Genomic DNA, 19,540 nt, shown 5'->3' with positions numbered 1-19,540 from the left:
AGGTTACACAGCGGGTCCACACTGTACCCCCCTCCAGGTTACACAGCAGGTCAACACTGCACCTCCCCCGCCCCCAGGTTACACAGCAGGTCCAGGCTGCACTCCCCCCTCCAAGTTACACAGCAGGTTCATGCTGCACCCCCGCCCCGCCCACCATGCCGCAGCATCCAGGGCTCACACAGGCTTCACACCCCACCCCAGATGGTGGGTGTCAGCCCCAGGAACTTCCTCACCTAGGGCCCAACAGCAGCAGCCCCCAGCCCACAAAGCACATCTCCCCCAGGCCCCACATCCATGTCTGCTTCTGCTCCCGGCTCAGAACAGCCCGAGAGTGGGAAGGGGAGGAACTGGGAGGCAATGACCCAAGCCACAGAGCAGCCGGGGGCGGGGTGATAAAATAATGTCTCGAAAATAGCCGTGCTGGGGCTCCGTGATTCATACTGAGAACCCGCAGGGCGGGGGCAGGGTTTCCCATGAGAGCTGGGGCAGAGGAGGAGCTGCTGGCACCCAGGTCTCAGGATGCAGGCACAAGGGGCCAGGGCCCCAGGCCTACCCTGGTGGGAGGGGAGAGGTGAGCACAGGGGCTGAGCCGCCAGCCTCAGTCTCCTCAGCGGCGACATGGGGACTGCAGCTGGACCTGTCTCCAGGTTCCAGGGAGGCTCATCAAGAAAACGCCTGCCACATGGCGGGACTGGGGCCGGACACGGTGACCTTTAAAATAACAAATCAACATGCAGCAAAGAAACTACGGCGCTCATGGCCTGAGCACACTTCCAGCCCCTGCTCCCCGCGACAACCTAGATAGCCCTTCACCAAGACCCAGGGAGGGCCAGCTGGCGCTGTGATCCCAGCACTTTAGGAGGCTGAGGCAGGAGGATCACTGGAGCCCAGGAATTTTCGACCAGCCTGGGCAACATAAAGAGACCCCCATCGCTGTGTTAAAAAGAAAAAAAAAGAAAAGCTCAGGGTGGTCTGTAGGGTAGCAGCCAGGAAGTCCATCCCTCCTCCCTCCTCCTCCTCCCTCTTGCTCCTCCCTACCCTACTCCCCAACCCCCACGCGCCTTCCATATTCTCCGAGAGGCCCTCGGATCCAGTGAGGACACCTGACCCCACTGCCCCCTCAAGGAGCTCACTGCGGGGGGCATAGACCCCAGGCAGGGCCCTGGATGCCAGGGAAGGCCTCTGGTAACTGCAGTCCCCCCAGCAGCTCCGTGGCGGGCAGAGCGCAGCTCTCTCTCACCCCTCCCCTTCCCCGAGTCAGGGCAGAGCCAGCGACAGCACTCAGGCCCCTGGGGGCTGGGAGGCCAGGTGCCGCTGCTTTCCTGCCGTACGGTGGCTCACACCAAACCCTGCACCCAGCCCATTCTTGCGGTGTCGCTGTGGGGTGGGACCTCCAGTGAGTGGGTTCACAGAGCGAGTCAATAGAGGGGGCTACTGAGTAGACAAGAGGCCGGGCGCAGCTGGGGGCTGGGATTGAGCCAGGGCTGGAACCGGACAGGAAGCTCGGGGGGCCGGAGGGCACCCGGGGGGCCACACGTCCCTTCCCTGTGACGGACGAGGGGTCGGTGTGAGCACAGTCAGGCCAGGCCCTGTGTGGCTGTCACCTGTCATTCCCACTGGCCGAGCAGAAGGGGAGACTGAGGCTTGGAGGGCGGGTGTCGGCAGAGGTGGCTTGTGTGAAGTTCCGAAGCAGGACTCTCTCCACAACCCCCTGACCCTAGGATGCCCAGGGGATGGGGTCCCAGGCTTCCCGGACAGGGCCACCGGAACCCACGTCCATTCCTGCCCCGAGGAGCCAGGGTAGGCCCCAAACAATAGCAGCCCCTCCCATCCTCCTCCCAGACCTCGGGGAGTACCCAGGAGGCCCCCTTAGATCCACTCGAGACCCCCAAGGCCCCAGCAAACCTGGGTAGGCTGCAGCTACTGATGCAGAATGCCCTTCCCGGTCCTGCCCTGGCACCCCCCGCCCCCCACCCCAGAAGCAAAGCCCAGTGGCAGGCAGTGGACGCAGGTGGCACGTCGGGGTCTGGGGAACACAGCTGCAGCTGCTTCTCCCTGAACCCTGTGGGCGGCACCCACCACCCCACCCTCCCGGGTCCTCCCGGGGCCATCTCGGAGCCACCCCTTGCTGTTTACTTCGGCCCTGACAAGGCCCCTTTGTACTCACTGGCAGTCGGAGAGCGTGGGCCGGTAGTAGAAGGAGGGCACTTTGGACTCGAACTTGGCTCTCGCGGCATCGTTCCCATGGGAGGCCATGAACTGCAAGAGAGGGGCGGCCGGGTCAGAGGCCTGGGGTCCCGGGGGCAGCCAAGGGGTGCCGGCTGCACTTGGGGCCCTCACCACAGGGACCCAGCAGACTCAAGGCTCTGAGGGCTCCACCAGCACCAGGATGGGATGTCCTGCCCCAGGGACACCATTTCTGAGTGATCAACCCTCCCCTGGCACTGGAAGGAGCCAGCATCCCTAAAGATGGGGTCCTGGCAAAGGGGGCCCGGGGGCCAGTCCCGTCTTGAGGATGGGTCTGAGCTCTGCCCCACTGTTTCAATCCCTGAGTCCACCCACGTCAGGCGTCCCATGGGAGAGAGCTGGCTGCATCCTGTGACCCCCATCTCTGCCCCAGAGAGGCAGGGGTTCCTCGTTCACCCAGCTCCCCAGCTCACATGTAACAAGGACCCAACAGGCGCTGGACATGGGCTGGTGAGCGAGAGACCCAGCCCAGCCCAGACAGAGTCTCTGAGGCCCACACACGGCAGGGACCCAGAACACGTTTACAAAGCATAGAACAGGCTGAGGGAGAAGGAAACAGCGCTGGGAAGGAGGGGAGGGCTCTGGGAGGCCATCACACGGACTGTGCTCCTGGCACATGCAAACAACCTGTCGGTGGATGCTGGCAATGACCCTGGCGATGACCCCGCTGCCGGCCAGGTATGCTGAGTGGGGAAGGTAGGGCTGGCAGGCTGGAGTAGGGGGCCCCACTGTACCCCACACCAGCCCTGAGGTCATGGGAGGGCTCAGTTTGCCGTGCTCTAAACCCCCGGGGCAGCTGCTGTTTGTACCTTCCAGCTCCTTGAATGCCACTCAACTGAGGCCTCGGCCAGACACAGCCAAACAGAAGTCCCCTCACATCACCTGCTCCCAGGACCACCCAGCTGCAAACAGGGAGGACTCAGAGGAGCAGCTGGAAAAGTCACAAGCAACACGAGGCTGGCACCAAATTACAATTCAAAAACCAGTGGCTTTCCATAGAAAACACCATCCCTTAGAAGACAGAATCACAGGAAAGCTCCCGTCTCCAACAGCAATGGAGCAAGGCGCCTGGGCTGCTGGATGAGCAACGCCCCAGGTCTCTGTGGAGAAAAGTTGCAGGTGCTCCCAAGGACACAGGGAGGCCTTGGCCAGAGACACAGGGAGGCGGGAAAACGTCTCCTTAGGGAAGTCGACATGTTTTTTATAATTGTCAAAAACCAGCAATAGAATTTATTATTTTACCTAAAAATGGTTCTAAAATTTATTTATTTATTTTTTTTAAGAGATGGGGTTTCACCATATTGGTCAGGCTGGTCTTGAACTCCTGACCTCAGGTGATCCACCCACTTCGGCCTCTCAAAGTGCTGGGATTACAGGCGTGAGCCACTGTGCCCGGCCCGGTTCTAAAATTTAAAGTTAGCAAGGGCTGGCCGGGGAGAGGGGTTCATATCTGTAATCCCAGCACTTTGGGAACCCGACGTGGGAGAACCACTTGAACCCAGGAGGTCAAGACCAGCCTGGGCAACATAGTGAGACCCTGTCTCTCAAAAAAAAAAAAAAAAATTAGCCGGGTGTGGCGGTGCACACCTGTGGTCCCAGCTACTCAGGAGGCTGAAGTGAGAGGATGGCCTGAGGCTGGGAGATTGAGGTTGCAGTGAGTTACGAATGCACCACTGAACTCCAGCTTTGCTGGGCATGGTGGCTCATGCTTGTAATCCCAGCACTTTGGGAGGCCAAGGCAGGCGGATCACGAGATCAAGAGATTGAGAACTCCAGCCTGGGCAGCAGAACAAGACCCTGTCTCCATTGGATGCAGCGGCTCGTGCCTGGAATCCCAGCATTTTGGGAGACCAAGGTGGGAGGATCACTTGAGCCCAAGAGGTCAAGGCTACAGTGATCTGTGGTTACACCACTGCACTCCAGCCTGGGAAACATAGCAAGACCCTATCTCTGCCAAAAAATAAAAGTAAAATAAAAAATAAAATGGGTAAGATTTTAAAATTATTTTTACATATATATTTTTTATTACGTATATATATATGTACATATAAATTTGTTTTAATAGAAATGTGGTTCTACTCTGTTGCCCAAACTGGTCTCAAGCTCCTGGGCTCCAGTCATCCTCCCACCTCAGCCTAAAAATGGGTAAGGATTTGAATGGACATTTCTCCAAAGAAGATATACAAATGGCCACTCAGCCCATGCTAAGGCACTCAACAGTGTTAGGCGTCAGGGGAACGCAGGTCAAACCCGCAGTAAGCTACCACCTCTCCCCACAAGGATGGCAGGATCAAAGCCACATGGGGAAGCATGCTGGAGAGGATGTGGAGATCAGAGCCCCCTGCGCTGCTTCTGGGAACCTGCAGCTGTGGTGAGAAACAATCCCGCAGTTTCTCAAAGCGCTCAACACACAGTTCCCATACAGCCCAGCAATTCCTCTGCACCTTAAGGGACATGAAGACACAAAGACCCGCACATGAATGTTCACAGCAGCTTCTCCATGACAGTTGCATGGTAACAAGCCCCATGTCCATGAACAGAAGCACAGATCAACTAAATAAGATCAAGCCACATGATGGAGGGTCAGTCGGCCATAAAGAGGAAGGCTGGCCGGGCGCGGTGGCTCACGCCTGTCATCCCAGCACTTTGGGAGGCAGAGGCGGGCAGACCACTTGAGGTCAGGAGCTCAAGACCAGCCTGGGAAACATGGGGAGACCCCATCTCTCCTGAAAATACAAAAATTAGCCAATGTGCTGGCAGGTGCCTGCAGTCCCAGCAATGCGGGAGGCTGAGGCAGGAGAATCGCTTGAACCCAGGAGGTGGAGGTTGCAGTGAACTGAGATTGCGCCACTGTACTCTAGCCTGGGTGACAGTGAGATTCCATCTCAAAAAAAAAAAAAAAAAAAAAAGAGGAACACAATTCCGACACAAGCTATGATCTGGGTGGTCCTTGGATGCATGGTGCTCGTGAAGGAAACTAGACCCAAAACACCACATATTGGCTGAACGTGGTGGCTCACACCTGTGATCCCAGCACTTTGGGAAGCCGAGGTGGCAGGATCACTTGAGCCGGGGGTTTTGGGACCAGCCTGAGCAACACAGTGAGACTCTGTCTCAAAAAAAAAAAAAAAGACCACATATTATGTGATTGCATCTGTCTGAAACATTCAGAACAAGCAAATCTGCAGAGACATGAAGCAGGTCTGTCTACACCCAGTAACGGCTGGGTGGGGGGTGATGGAGGAGTGGTGAGCATGGGGCTGGGTTGGGAAATTAAGATGTTCTGAAATTAGACAGTGGTGATGGCCATGCAGCTCCAGCTTCACTAAAATGACTGAACTGTACAATTTACGGGAATGAAATGTATATTAATTATACCTCAATAAAACTGTTATTAAAAAATAACCCTCGGCCGGGCACAGTGGCTCATTCCTGTAATCCCAGCACTTTGAGAGGCCCAGGTGGGTGGATCACCTGAGGTCAGGAGTTTGAGACCAGCCTTGCCAACATGGTGAAACCCCATATCTACTAAAAATACAAATATTAGCTAGGCGTGGTAGCAGGTGCCTGTAGTCCCAGCTACTTGGGAGGCTGAGGCAGGAGAATCACTTGAATCTGGGAAGTGGACGTTGCAGTGAGCTGAGATTATGCCACTGCACTCCAGCCTGGGTGACAGAGTGACACTTGGTCTTTAAAAAAAAAGAAAGAAAAAGTAGAAAAAAAGGCTGGGCGCGGTGGCTCACGCCTGTAATCTCAGCACTTTGAGAGGCCACGGTGGGCAGATCATGAGATCAGGAGTTCATTGAGACTGGCCTGGCCAATATGGTGAAACCCCGTCTCTACTATAAAAACAAAAATTAGCTGGGCATGGTGGCATGCATCTGCAGTATCAATTACTTGGGAGGCTGAGATAGGAGGATCGCTTGAACCCGGGAGAAGAGGCTGCAGTGAGCTGAGATCACGTCACCGCACTCCAGCCTGGGCCATAGAGCAAAACTCTGTCTCCAAAAAAAAAAAAAAAAAAAAAGACCCTCAGGGTTGGGCGAGGTGGCTCGCACCTGTAATCCCAGCACTTGTGATACTGAGCTAGGTAGATCACTGGAGGCCAGAAGTTCAAGACAGCCTCGGCGACACAGTGAGACCTCCATCTCTACAAAGAATACAAAAGCTAGCCCGACGTGGGGCTGTGCGTCTGCGGTTCCAGCTACTTAGGAGGCTCAGCAGAAAGGATCACTTGAGCCCAAGAGCTTGAGGCCGAAGTGAGCTGTGATTGCGCCACTGCAATCCTGCCTGGGCAACAGAGAAGGCCTATTTATGTATGCTATAGACCATAAAACCACAAAAGAAAAAGGTCGACCACTTTGATTACGTTAAAGTAAAAAATTTCCATGGTAAAAACCACCATGAGCAAATTCGAAAGACAACCTAGAAAAGCATGTGTTTAATATCTCAAAGGGTTAATTTCCCTAACATACCAGAAACACCTGGAAGACGAAAACAGCTAACATTGCAGAAGAAAGGCAGGCAAAGGTTTGATGAGACATTGCACAGCAAGAAAACACAGGGCTGGGCACTTTGGGAGGCCAAGGCGAGCAGATCATCTGAGGCCAGGAGTTCAAGATAAGCCTGGCCAATATGGTAAAATTCCGTCTCTACTAATATTACAAAAATTAGCCGGGCATGGTGGCAGGTGCCTGTAATCCCAGCTGCTTGGGAGGCTGAGGCAGGAGAGTTGCTTGAACCGCGGAAGCGGAGGTTGCAGTGAGCCGAGATTGTGCCACTGCACTCCAGCCAGCCTGGACAACAGAGCAAGACTCTATCTCAAAAAAAAAAAAAAAAACAAGAGATCCTGAGAACCTCTCACCCATCAGGGTAGCAAAGGAGGAGGCGGAGGCAAACACCCTCATGGTGCGTGGGGGCATGTGAGCAGTTACAGTGGGGAGTTTGGCAAACATCTCTCCAGAAATACCAAGCCACATAACTTTTCAACTTCCACTTTCACTTCTAGGAATTTAGGCCACCAATACACTTCCAAATGTGCAAAGTCAGGCATCCTCGAGGCTGCTCCCTGGCCCGGTGGTCACGGCAGGAACTGGCTGGAAACAACCTGCTTGTCCAGCCTAAGGGTTTGCGGCAAGCAGGTCGTGGTTCACTCAGGAGGGTGAGGAGCTCCGCGAGCACCCAACAGGCAAAGAATGTCTCTTAGAAGCACACACTAGGCCAGGCTCCATGGCACATGCCTGTCATTACAGCGTTTTGGGAAGTTCATTTGCGCCCAGGAGTTCGAGACCAGCCTGGCCAACACAGCAACACCCCATCACTACAAATTTTTTTCAATTAGCCAGGTCTGGCACGGTGGCTCACATATGTATACCAGCACTTTGGAAGGCCAAGGTGGGCAGATGATCTAAGGCCAAGAGTTCAAGACCAGCCTGGCCAACATAGCAAAACCCCGTCTCTATTAAAAATACAAAACTTAGCCGGGCATGGTGGCATGCACCTGTGATCCCAGCTACTCAAGAGGCTGAAGCAGGAGAATCACTTGAACATGGGAGGTAGAGGTTGCAGTGAGCTAAGATTGCGTCACTGCACTCCAACCCGGGTGACAGAGTGAGACTCCATCTCAAAAAATAAACAAATAAATAAATTAGCCAGGCATGGTGCTGTATGCCTGGGGTCCTAGATACACCTCAGGTGGCTGAGGCAGGAGGATCACCTGCACCCAGGAGTTCGAGGCTGTAGTGAGCTATGATGGCCACTGTACTTCAGCCTCGACAACAGAGCAAGACCCTGTCTCAAAAACAAGAAAAAGAGAGAGAGAGAGAGAGAGAGAAAGGAAGGAAGGAAAGGAGGGAGGGAGGGAAGGAGGAAGGGAAGATAAGGAGGGAGGGAATGTAAAGAGGGAGGGAGGGAGGGAGGAAGGGAGGCCCACGCGGACCCCTGGCTGCCTGGCAAAGGTGGGAGTGGCACTCAGAGGAGGGAGACAGGGAAGGAGACTGCTTCCTTCTGCAACTGCCCTTGAAACCTGCTGAATGTGTCACTAAATAGTCAAAATACATTAAATAAGGTAGAGACGACCCATGTGTCCATCAGAGGGTGAATGAAAACACAAAACGTGTTCCATCCACACAAGGAAGTGTTATCAGCCTTGAAAGGAACAAAGCTCTCCCGTGGGCTGCAGCGTGGATGGACCTCGGGACCTGGTGCCGAGCGATCCCATTTTTAAAGGTCCAGAACTGGCAAATCTATACAGAGAGAAAGTGGATTGGTGGCTAGGCAAGGGGTGAGAGCCAAAAGGCACAAAGTTTCTTTTTGGGGTGATGAAAATGTTCTAAAATTGGCTGTGGTGATGGTTGCACAACTCTGTGAATTCACTAAAAACCCTTCAACTGTGCACTTTACATGGTGAATGGTATGGCTGTGAATTGCATCTCAATGGATCAGTTGTTTTAAAAGTTTTATAAAAGAATTGGAAAAAAAAAAAAACATAAAATGTCAAGAAAAGGAAAGAAGAGGAGAATCCCTGGTTCCTGGCCCTACAACCTCGGTCCAGTTCTCCGTGATGGCCACCCTGGGCCTGTTTCTCCCTGCGGAGTGGGAGCCCCCAGAGGCCCCAGCTGACCACCAGCCCAGGAAGGGGCAAGGAGCCTGAGTTCAGGGGGCCACAGGAGGCCCAGTGCAGCCCCCGCCCCACAGACCCCCCAGCAAGAAGCCAGGCTGAGACCCAGCTCTGCCCGCGGCTGGGGTGCAGCTGCTCTCAGGAGCCAAGTTCCCAGGCCTGCCTGAGATTAATCTTTGATTTTCATCGCGCAAGTGAATGTGCAGACAACAGAATAGGGATGGAATCTTCTTGGGGCCCCAGCTTGGTGCTCCCCCGCAGGCCCCATCACACTGGATCTCTGCGGCAGAAATCAGGGGTTTCTTTTTTTTTTTTTTTTCGAGACGGAGTCTCACTCTGTTGCCCAGGCTGGAGCGCAATGGCACAATCTCAGCTCACTGCAACCTCCACCTCCTGGGTTCAAGCAATTCTCCTTCCTCAGCTTCCCAAGTGGCTGGGATTACAGATGCCTGCCACGACGCCTGGCTAATTTTTGTATTTTTAGTAGAGATGGGGTTTTACCATGCTGGGATTACAGGTTTGAGCCACCTCACCCAGCCAAGGGGTTTCCTAATAACACACGTGGTGGGCCCTCCCCAGCCTTCCTCTCCGGGCTTTACCCCATGAGATCTGGATGGCACCCAGGTGGCCCCCATCCTCTCCCACTGATGGCATTTAGGGATTTTCCCAAGAACAGTGAACACCCCACCCCTGGGCCCTTGCCCTGCTTGTCCTGGAATTATGGGGACAATGAGCAGGTGTTCTCCCTGAGCCCAAGGAGTCTACGCCCCCATAAGCCCTACAGGTACCCACGCTGTTTCCTTCAGGAGTGATGGCAGAGGTACCTGGAGATGGGGCACCTGCCCTATCATCTGACATTGGCCATTGGTCCTCCATTGTCCAGGGAGGGGGATGGTCCAGGAGTCACCCTGCCCATTTACCGAAGGAAACAGAGGCTCAGACAAACTCACGGCCTGGCAAAGGGACAGGTATCACAACCCAAGTGTCCCCTCCGATCAGTGAAGGGGGTCGAGGGGGTGAGCCCAAGGTGGGCCGGGGTCCTGAGGGGATTCACAGGAACCCCCTCGACTCAAGGTATGGGGGATCACAGTGTTAAATGAAGAAGCTGATTTGGGGTCATCCTGGGTGGGTCAGGGACTCTGCTGTCCTTGGATCTTGTTGTGTCTCTCAGGCTGGAGGGCAGAGGTGCTGGAGAGGGGGCCCGGGGTCAGTGGTGTTGGAGGGGGGGCCGGGGTCAGTGGTGTTGGAGGCGGGGGCCAGGGTAGTGGTGTTGGGGGGGACCGGGGTCAGCGGTGTTGTGGGGAGGGCCGGGGTCAGTGGTGTTGGAGGCGGGGGTCGGGGTCAGCGGTGTTGGAGGGGGGGCCGGGGTCAGTGGTGTTGGGGGGGGGCCGGGGTCAGCGGTGTTGGAGGGGGGGCCGGGGTCAGCGGCGTTGGAGTGGGGGCCGGGGTCAGTGGTGTTGGAGGCGGGGGCCGGGGTCAGTGGTGTTGGAGAGGGGGGCCCGGGGTCAGTGGTGTTGGAGATGGGGGCCCGGGGTCAGTGGTGTTGGAGATGGGGGCCCGGGGTCAGTGGTGTTGGAGAGGGGGAGCTGGGATCAGTGGTGTTGGAGAAGGGGGCCCAGGGTCAGTGGTGTTGGAGGGGGAGCCGGGATCAGTGGTGTTGGAGAGGGGGGCCCGGGGTCAGTGGTGTTGGAGAAGGGGGCCCAGGGTCAGTAGTGTTGGAGAGGGGGAGCCGGGATCAGTGGTGCTGGAGAGCCAGGGGCTGAGGTCAGTGGTCCTGGAGAGCAGGGACTGGGGTCAGTGGTCCTGGAGAGCTGGGGCTGGGAGCAGGGGTCAGTGGTGTTGAAGAGCTGGGAAGACGAGCACAGGGGACGACCTGCCTCTACGACCCACCCCATCCCCACAGCAGCCCCCGGACCACCATTCTCACCTCCACACAGCCCCTCTGTCCCGCTCACCAGCAGCCAGGCAGATCTGTGGCTCTGAGACCCGAAGCCCCATGAGCAGGGCTGGAGCAACCCTCCCACCCGGGTCTTCAGGCCTCACGGTCCATCCCAGCTGCAGCCCATCCACCCCCACCGGGGCCTCATTCCTTCTCCAGTTCCCTCAGAGTCTCCCTATGCGGCCCTTCCTGCCACCCCCAGCCTGCATGGCTCCCCCTGCACCGCCAGGTTCCTGGTCGCTCATACCATCTCCCTCCCCAGAGGGGCGTCTCTAGGGCCCCAAGAGGCATCTGTGGCTGCTGTCCCTGCCTGGCCATGGCAAGGGCTTTGTGAAACTTTATCAGATGCATGGCTGAGAGGTGGGCGGTGGCTTTGTCACCTCAGAGGCCGCCCAGGGGACCGGTCATCCAGCCGTAAGCGGCAGCAGGCTGGGGTACATGGGGACTACTGGGAAATGCGACTCGGGGTCGGGGTGGGGCTGAATGGGTCTGGGGCGATGCATTCTGTTTTCTTTTTTATTTTTTTTAGAGACAGGGTCTCACTCTGTCCAGGTGTGGGGATTTGAGGGGAGTGCTCAGGAACTCCAGGGCATGGGAATCAGCTGCTGCCTTCACTCTAGGCCCACCACACACACCTGGAGCTGCCCACAGAGGGGTGGACCCAGCACGGGGTGGGAGGAGTAGCACGCAGGAGGAGCCATAGGAGAGGGGTTGGGGTCCCGGTCCTGCAGCTGCCCTGGCCTCCGCAGCCTCGGGGCCAGCCAGCCGGGCCCCTCAGAGCAGCTCAAGGCCCCAGGGAGCCAGAGCCAGACTGCCGGGCACCTGTGGTTCAAAAGGCCAGAGCTGGGGCCGCCCAGACTGTGGTGCAAGACTTCGTGGGGGGGTCCTCCCTTCCTCCCTTCCTCCGTCCCCACCGTACCTCCACTTGGGCCTCGTCCCAGGCATCCAGGCGGATGGACTTGACCTTGCTGACCTGGGGGATGTTCCGGTGGATTCCCGAGCAGCTCAGGCAGATGAACACTCCCAGGGTGTAGGAGGCCCAGTCAGGATCTGCAAGGAAAAGCCGGGCGTTCACAGAGGCTCAGCCCAGGGACCCCGGAGGGAGGGTGGGCGGAGCCTGGGGTCAGGGTCAGGAGCCACTGGCATGCCGTAGAGGAGACCCCAGGTACAGCTGGCTCCGTGCAGACACCTAACCCCATCATCACCTGAACCCCGCCCCTGCCCGGTTGCAGGCAGAGCTCTCCCAAAACACCCCGTGACATCTGAGGAAGCGGATCTACACAGGCTCTGCACGGGGTGCCAGGAACCTCCAGCAGAGGCTGGCCCAACAGGAGTCCATGCCCCCGGGCTGGAGGGCACCCAGCGCTTGTGAGGACGTGGCCCACGTGCTTTCCTGGTGTCTGCTGCCCTGGGAGACGTCTGTGGGCCTGAATCCTCCTGGGTGACAGAGCCAAGATGGGAAAACTCAGATAGGATCTGAGGGCAGGGGAGGCCTCCATCCAACACAATGCCTGTCCCTGAAGGGTGGACCGTAGCCGCAGAGCAATCAAGATGCACCGTGCATTGGTGACAGCGCTCAGCCAGCACTAACTTGGCAGGTGTGACAAAGGCCCTGTGGCTTTACCCTGCCACAGATGCGGCCTGTCTAGGGATTCCACATCTCCATGTCTAGTTTGCCTTAAAAGGGTCAATAAAGCTGGGCACTGTGGCTCACACCTGTAATCCCAGTGCTTTGGGAGGCCGAGGCGGACAGATCATGAGGTCAGGAGTTCCAGTTCCATCTGACCAACGTGGTGAAACCCCATCTCTACTAAAAATACAAAAATTAGCCAGACACGGTTGTGCGTGCCTGTAATCCCAACTACTCAGGAGGCTGAGGCAGGAGAATCGCTTCAACCCGGGAGGCGGAGGTTGCAGTGAGCCGAGATCGTGCCATTGCACTCCAGCCTGGGCAACAGAGTGAGACTCTGTCTCACACACACACAAAAAAAGGTTCAACAAAGCTGGGCATTGTGGCTCATGCCTGTAATCCCAGTGCTTTGGGAGGCTGAGGCAGCAGAATCTTTTTTTTTTTTTTTTGAGACAAGAGGCTCTGTCGCCCCGGTTGGAGTGCAATGGCACAATCTCGGCTCACTGAGACCTGTGCCTCTTGGATTCAAGTGATTCTCCTGCTACAGCCTCCTGAGTAGTGAGGCACGTACCACCACGCATGGCTAATTCTTGTATTTTTAGTAGAGATGGGGTTTCACTATGTTGGCCAGGCTGGCTGCCTCGGCCTCCCAAAGTGCTGGGATTATAGGCATGAGCCACCATGCGGGGTTGGGTGCCACAGCGCAGTCTGCTTCTGCACATGTGAAACGGCTTATTCTGAAATGGCAAAGTGAGCCATAGGGAAGGTCCAGCCGGGCTGCGGTGTGACTCTCCTGTTTTCTTCCTGCTCCAAACGACCCATCACAATAACTAAGTCAAGGGGTAGGATGGCTGAAGGGAGCCCTAGAGAGAACAGTCTCTCTGGGCGAGATGCGTCATCTCCGAAATGCTTTTATTTTTAAGCGGAGGCTCTCCTGGGTGAGGCTGATGGTAATCGAGGCACTTCCCGACAGGCAGGTGCCGCTGCGGAAGGAAGCCTGTCTGGGGAATCATGAGTGGAGAGGACCCCGCCCTCTAGGCCTGGCTGAGGATAGCCCCCCTCCCCATGCTGCTTGGGGCCCACCCTTAGCTGGTGGGGGGACTCCAGTGCAGGGAGGTGGAGGCCCAGTGGGGCCGGGCCTGGGCCCTGAGTCACTGCCAGGAGGAGAGGCGCCCAAGCCAGCCCTGCTGGAGATCATGTTGTACATGAGAACCAACACGCGGGGCCCCTGGGATTTGGGGGTTGCCTGTCACAGCCATTAATGGAGAGACGGACTTTGTTAATCAGGCTCCCTGATTGATGAAGTCTGTCTCTCCATTAACGTGGGCTGCCTGAGGACCCAAGACCCAGCATCCCCAGATCGGACACGGAGCCCAGTACAGAGCAGGTCTCCACTGGAGTGGTGAATGAAGGAGCCACCAACAGCCCTACTTCAACAGAGCCACTGTGTCCAAGAGAGACTACAGGCTTCCTCCTCACCCCTCAGTCAGTCGGCAGACATTTGCCATGTGACCCGTCACCGGCACCAGGAGTGTTGCCTGTGCTTAGAGCGGCTTTTGGGAGAAAGAACGGAGTTACAGGATCAGCCGTTGTCTGCTTTTGGGTTTGTGGATTTCTTTTTTTTTTTTTTTTTTTTTTTTAGATAGGGTCTTGCTCTGTTGCCCAAGGTAGAGTTTAGTGGTGCAATCACAGCCTTCAACTGTTGGAGTTGCAGCCTCCAACTCCTGGGTTCAAGCGATCCGCCCGCCTCAGCCTCCCAGGGACTACAGGCATGCACCACCATACCCAGCTAATTTTAAAAACTTTCGGTAGAGATGAAGTCTCTCTGTGTTGCCCAGGCTGGGCTTGAACTCCTGGGCTCAAGTGATTCTCCTGCCTTGGCCTCCCAAAGTGTTGGGATTACAGAGGTGTGGCGCTGTGTCTGGCCTGTAAAGTATTTAGTTACACAAGCCTCTGGAGAACAGGTGGGGAAGAACTGCACTGGAGTCCCAGAAGAGAGAGTCCTGGCTCCTCCCCCCAGACCCTGTCTTCTCCCAAAGCCTTCATGAAAGCTGCCCACAAATGCTTAGTGCATGGCTATGCACAGAGCACCCAGCAGGCAGGCCAGTCCCGGACTTCAGTCCTCATCTGTTAGATGGAACAGCACAAGCCACTTAGAGGGGTATAGGCAGCATGAGCCCAGCTGGGAACATTGCCGGTTGGGGTGCTGTGGGGATTTCCTTTCTCACTGCACAGCAGTGTTGCTGGGTTCTGCTCTGACAGTGTGGACCACAGACCCAGGCTTCCTATCTCATGGCCTTTATCTGCCTGTCTGGAAGTCCTGAGGGTGGCTGAGCAAAGGCCACCAACAGTTCCCACCAGCCCAGGGCCAGAATGCCTGTGCCCACCTCCATCCTCACTCAGGCGCTCCGGACAGGCTGTCCCTCTCCTGGCCTGGAAGGAGGCCTGTTCACAGATCCCGAAGTGGGAGCTGGACTCGATGGGTGTGGCCGGCTGCCTGTTGTTGTAAATAAGGTTTCACTGGAACACAGCCATGCCCGTTTGTTTACAGATTGTCTGCAGCTGCTTTTGTGAGCAGTCGTTGAGTTGTTGAGTAGCTGTGATGGAGACTCTATGGTCCTAAAATATTTACTTTTTTTTTTTGAGATGGACTTTCGCTCTGTCACCCAGGCTGGAGTGCAATGTCTTCATCTCGGCTCACCGCAACCTCCATCTCCTGGGTTCAAGCAATTCTCCTGCCTCAGCCTCCCAAGTACCTGGGATTACAGGCATGCACCACCACCACGCCCAGCTAATTTTGTATTTTTAGTAGAGACAGGGTTTCTCCATGTTGATCAGGATGGTCTCAAACTTCCGATCTCAGGTCATCCCCCTGCCTTGGCCTCCCAAAGTGCTAGGTTACAGGTCTGAGCCACTGTGCCCGATCCTACTATCCATCTTTTAAGAAAAAGTTTGCTGGCTGGGCATGGTGGCTCATACCTGTCATCCCAACACTTTGGGAGATGGAGGTGGGCAGATCACAAGGTCAGGAGTTCAAGACCAGCCTGACCAACATGGAGAAACTCTGTCTCTACCAAAAATACAAAAATTAGCTGGGCGTGGTGGGGGGGCATCTGTAATCCCAGCTCCTCGGGAGGCTGACGCAGGAGAATTGTTTGAACCCAGGAGATGGAGATTGCAGTGAGCTGAGACTATGCCACTGCACTCCAGCCTCCACGACAGAGTGAGACTTTCTCTCGAAAAAAGAAAAAGTTTGCCAACCTCTGCTTAGAGGGAAAAATGGGTGTGATACAGAGGAGTGAGCCCAAGAAGCGCTTGTAAGTAGGACTGAGAGCTTACGGCCATTACTAATACCGCCTATCTTTGACAAACCAGATACCAGTGAGGCTAGGGAGTGGTTACAACCTGTCCTGACCTCCTGCAACTGGCACAAGTCTCCCCTGGTATAAAATTGGAGGCTAATGCAAACCTGTCACATCCTCCAGGTATTTGTTTGTGAGGATATACATGCGTGTGTGCATACCCACAAACACAATATAAACAGCCTACACCTGAGGATGGCTCAGGGAGTTTCACATGAAGAAACAGAGACACCAGCCAGGCGCAGGGGCTCACACCTGTAATCTCAGCACTTTGGGAGGTCAAGGCAGGAGGATCACTTGAACCCGGGAGTTTGAGACCAGCCTGGGCAACATGGTGAAACCCCGCCTCTACAAAAAAATGGCCAGGTATGGTGGCTTATGCCTGTAGTTCCAGATACTCAGGAGGCTGAGGTGGGAGGATGGCTTGGGCCCAGGAGGTAGAGGTTGCAGTGAGCTGAGATTGAGCCACTATACTCTAGCCTGGGTGTCACAGACCCTGTCTCATACAAACAAAAAATATGGAGACCGAAAAAAAATATATATATATGGAGACCTATTACATAAGAATCAAAAGATGAGAGCCAGTTAAATCAAATGTGTTGGGGACACAGGCAACACAAGGTTGTCACTGGAAGGGCAGGACATCTGTAGCATTTTTAAAAAGCTTTTGTGGTATTACACCCTTACTAGGATGACTAAAATTTAAAAGATGGATGCTACCAAGTGTTGATGAGGATACAGAGCACTGGAACTCTCATCCACTGCTGGTAGAAGTACAAATTAGGCCGGGCGCGGTGGCTCACGCCTGTAATCCCAGCACTTTGGGAGTCCGAGGCGGGTGGATCACAAGGTCAAGAGTTCGAGACCATCCTGGTCAACATGGTGAAACCCCGTCTCTACTAAAAATACAAAAAATTAGCTGGGCATGGTGGCGTGTGCCTGTAATCCCAGCTACTCAGGAGGCTGAGGCAGGAGAATTGCCTGAACCCAGGAGGCGGAGGTTGCGATGAGCCGAGATCGCGCCATTGCACTCCAACCTGGGTAACAAGAGCGAAACTCCGTCTCAAAAAAAAAAAAAAAAAAAAAAGAAGTACAAATTAGTCTAACCCACTCTGAAAACAGCTTGGCACTTTCCTACATAGTTAAAGATATTTCTCCCATGTGACACAGCCACTCTACTCCTAGGAATTTACTCAAGGGAAATCAAAACATAGGTCCATAAAAAGATGTATAGCCAACAATACATCCAATAATACATAAAAGGGCACATCCAACAGTATATAAAAAGAGTTATACACCATGATTGACAGGGGTTTATAACAGTAATGCAAGGTTGGTTTAACATTTGACCATCAATCAATGTCATTCACCATATTTACATATTAAAAAAGAAAAAACATACAGTCATTTCAATAGCTGCAAAAAATGTTGACAAAATATAACATCCCGATAAAACTCCCAGAAAACTAAGAATAGAGGGGAAATTCCCCAACTTCATATACAGCATCTATGAAACATGTACAGCAAATGTCATACTCAAGGGAGAAAAACTGACTGCTTTCCTCCAAGATCAAGAACAGGACAAGAATGTCTATTCTAACCACTCCTAGTCAACACTGAGCTAGAGAGTCTAGTCAGTGCAATAAGGCAATATAAACAAATAAGAAGCATCTAGATTGGAAAGAAAGAGCTAATTTCTTCATTAACAGACAACATGATCATCTATGTAGAAAATACAACAACACTTTTAATTAAAAAAACTATGAGAACAAGTTTAGCAAGGTTGCAGGATACAAGATAAATATACAAAAATCAATGTATTTCTATATACTAGCAACAAGCAGTGAACATTTTAAAATACCATTTATAATAGAATAAAATGTATGAAAGAGGGTAAACATGACACTAGATATGAAACATAGGACACTGAAAACTACAAAATATTGCTCAGAGAAATTAGAGAAGACCTGTAGATTTGGAAAGAGATAATGTTTTCATGGGTTGGAAGACTCAACATTAATAACACATAAATTCTATCCAAATTATAAAGTCAATGCAATACCAATCAGAATTTCAATAGGATTTTAAAAATGAACAAGCTGATTCTAAAATTCATATGTAAATGCAAAGAACCTAGAATAGCCAAAACAACTTAGAAAAAAAGACAAGGAGGGAGAACTAACACTACTTGTTTTCAGAACTCATTATAAAATTACAGTTATCAAGACAGTGTGGTGGTGTTGGCACAAAAACAGATGAACAGATCAATGGAACGGAATTGGGAGTCTAGAAATAAACCCACACATATGCAGACAACTAATTATTGGCAAAGATATAAAGCCAGTTCAGGAAAGAGTGAACAATCTTTCCTACCAACAGTGCTGGAACAATCAGGTATCATGCACAACACAGCAAACAACCCACACCTCTCACCGTCTCCAAAAATTAACCCAAAATGCATCATGGTGCTAAAGGTAAAACCTAAAACCGTAAAACTTCTAAAAGAAAACAGGAGAAAAGTCTCTGTAACTGGGTTAGGCAAAGATTTATTTTGGATACAACACTAAAGGCAGAATCCACTGAGTGAGAGAGGAGGGGGAAGAGACAGAGAAAGAGAAATTGGCTTCATCAGAATTCTTTTTTTTTTTTTTTTTTTAATTGAGACAGGGTCTTGCTCTGTTGCCCAGGCTTGAGTGTAATGGGGCAATCACGGCTCACTGCAGCCTCAACCTCCTGGGCTCAAGTGATCCTGCTGTCTCAGGCTCCTGAGTAGCTGGGACTACAGGTATATGCCACAACACTCAGCTAATTTTTTAAATTTTTTTGTAGAAACAAGGTATTGCTATATTGCCCAGGCTGGTCTCTAACTCCTGGGCTCAAGCAATCCTTCCATCTCAGCCTCCCAAAGTGCTGGGATTACAGGCATGAGCCACTTTCGCCTAAGCAAGGCCCTGTTTTGTTTATTTTTCTTTATTCTTTTTTTCTTTTTCAGGCCCATACTGGCTGATATTTTTCTTTATTTTTAACAATTTTTTTTTTTGAGACAGGGTCTTGCTCTGTCACCCAGGCTGGAGTGCAGTGGCATGATCTCGGCTCACTGCAACCTCCGCCTCCCAGGTTCAAGTGATTCTCCTGCCTCAGCCTCCTAAGTAGCTGGGATTACAGGTGCCCAACACGCCCAGCTAATTTTTGTATTTTTAGTAAAGACGGATTTCACTATGTTGGCCAGGCTGGTCTCAAACTCCTGACCTCAGGTGATCTGCCCACCTAGGCCTCCCAGAGTGCTGGGATTACAGGGGTGAGCCACGCGCCCGGCCTATTTTTAACAATTTTTTTTTTTTAAGATGTCGTTTCACTCTTCTTGGCCAGGCTGGAGTGCAATTGCACGATCTCAGCTCACTGCAACCTCGGCCTATTTTTAACAATATTTAATCTTTAATTTTTGTGGGTATATAGTAGATGTATATATTTATGGGGTCCATGAGACATTTTGCTACAGGTATGCCAAGGGAAATAATCACATCAGGGCAAACAGTGCACCCACCACCTCTAGCATGTATCATTTATTTGTGTTACAAACAATCCAATTACACTTTTAGTCATTTCTAAAAGTACAACAAATTGTTGACAATCACCACCCTGTTGGGCTATCAAATACTAGATCTTATTCTATTTTTTGTATTCATTAACCATCCCCACCCTCCCCACCCCTGAGACCCTGTTTTAAAGAAAGATTCAGACCA

The 19,540-nt window shown here is 53.1% G+C and overlaps 1 protein-coding gene across 3 annotated transcripts in view; it reads right to left on the bottom strand.

Annotated features, from left to right (window-relative positions):
* ADAP1 (ArfGAP with dual PH domains 1) overlaps positions 1-19,540 on the bottom strand; it is a 55,707-nt gene that overhangs the window by 24,629 nt on the left and 11,538 nt on the right. For all 3 annotated transcript variants that reach the window (XM_032259882.1, XM_032259883.1, XM_032259881.1), the window contains exons 2-3: positions 11,725-11,855; positions 2,168-2,259 (exon numbers count right to left, since the gene is read on the bottom strand). In XM_032259882.1, the coding sequence (XP_032115773.1) occupies positions 2,168-2,259; positions 11,725-11,855 (223 nt within the window). The remainder of the gene's footprint in view (positions 1-2,167; positions 2,260-11,724; positions 11,856-19,540) is intronic.

Source organism: Sapajus apella, unplaced genomic scaffold (assembly GCF_009761245.1).
Source record: "Sapajus apella isolate SASKATOON/1434 unplaced genomic scaffold, GSC_monkey_1.0 scaffold112, whole genome shotgun sequence".
NCBI lineage: Eukaryota > Metazoa > Chordata > Mammalia > Primates > Cebidae > Sapajus > Sapajus apella.
The sequence above is the reverse complement of the archived record's forward strand: the minus strand, read 5'-3'. Positions and strand labels throughout refer to the sequence as shown.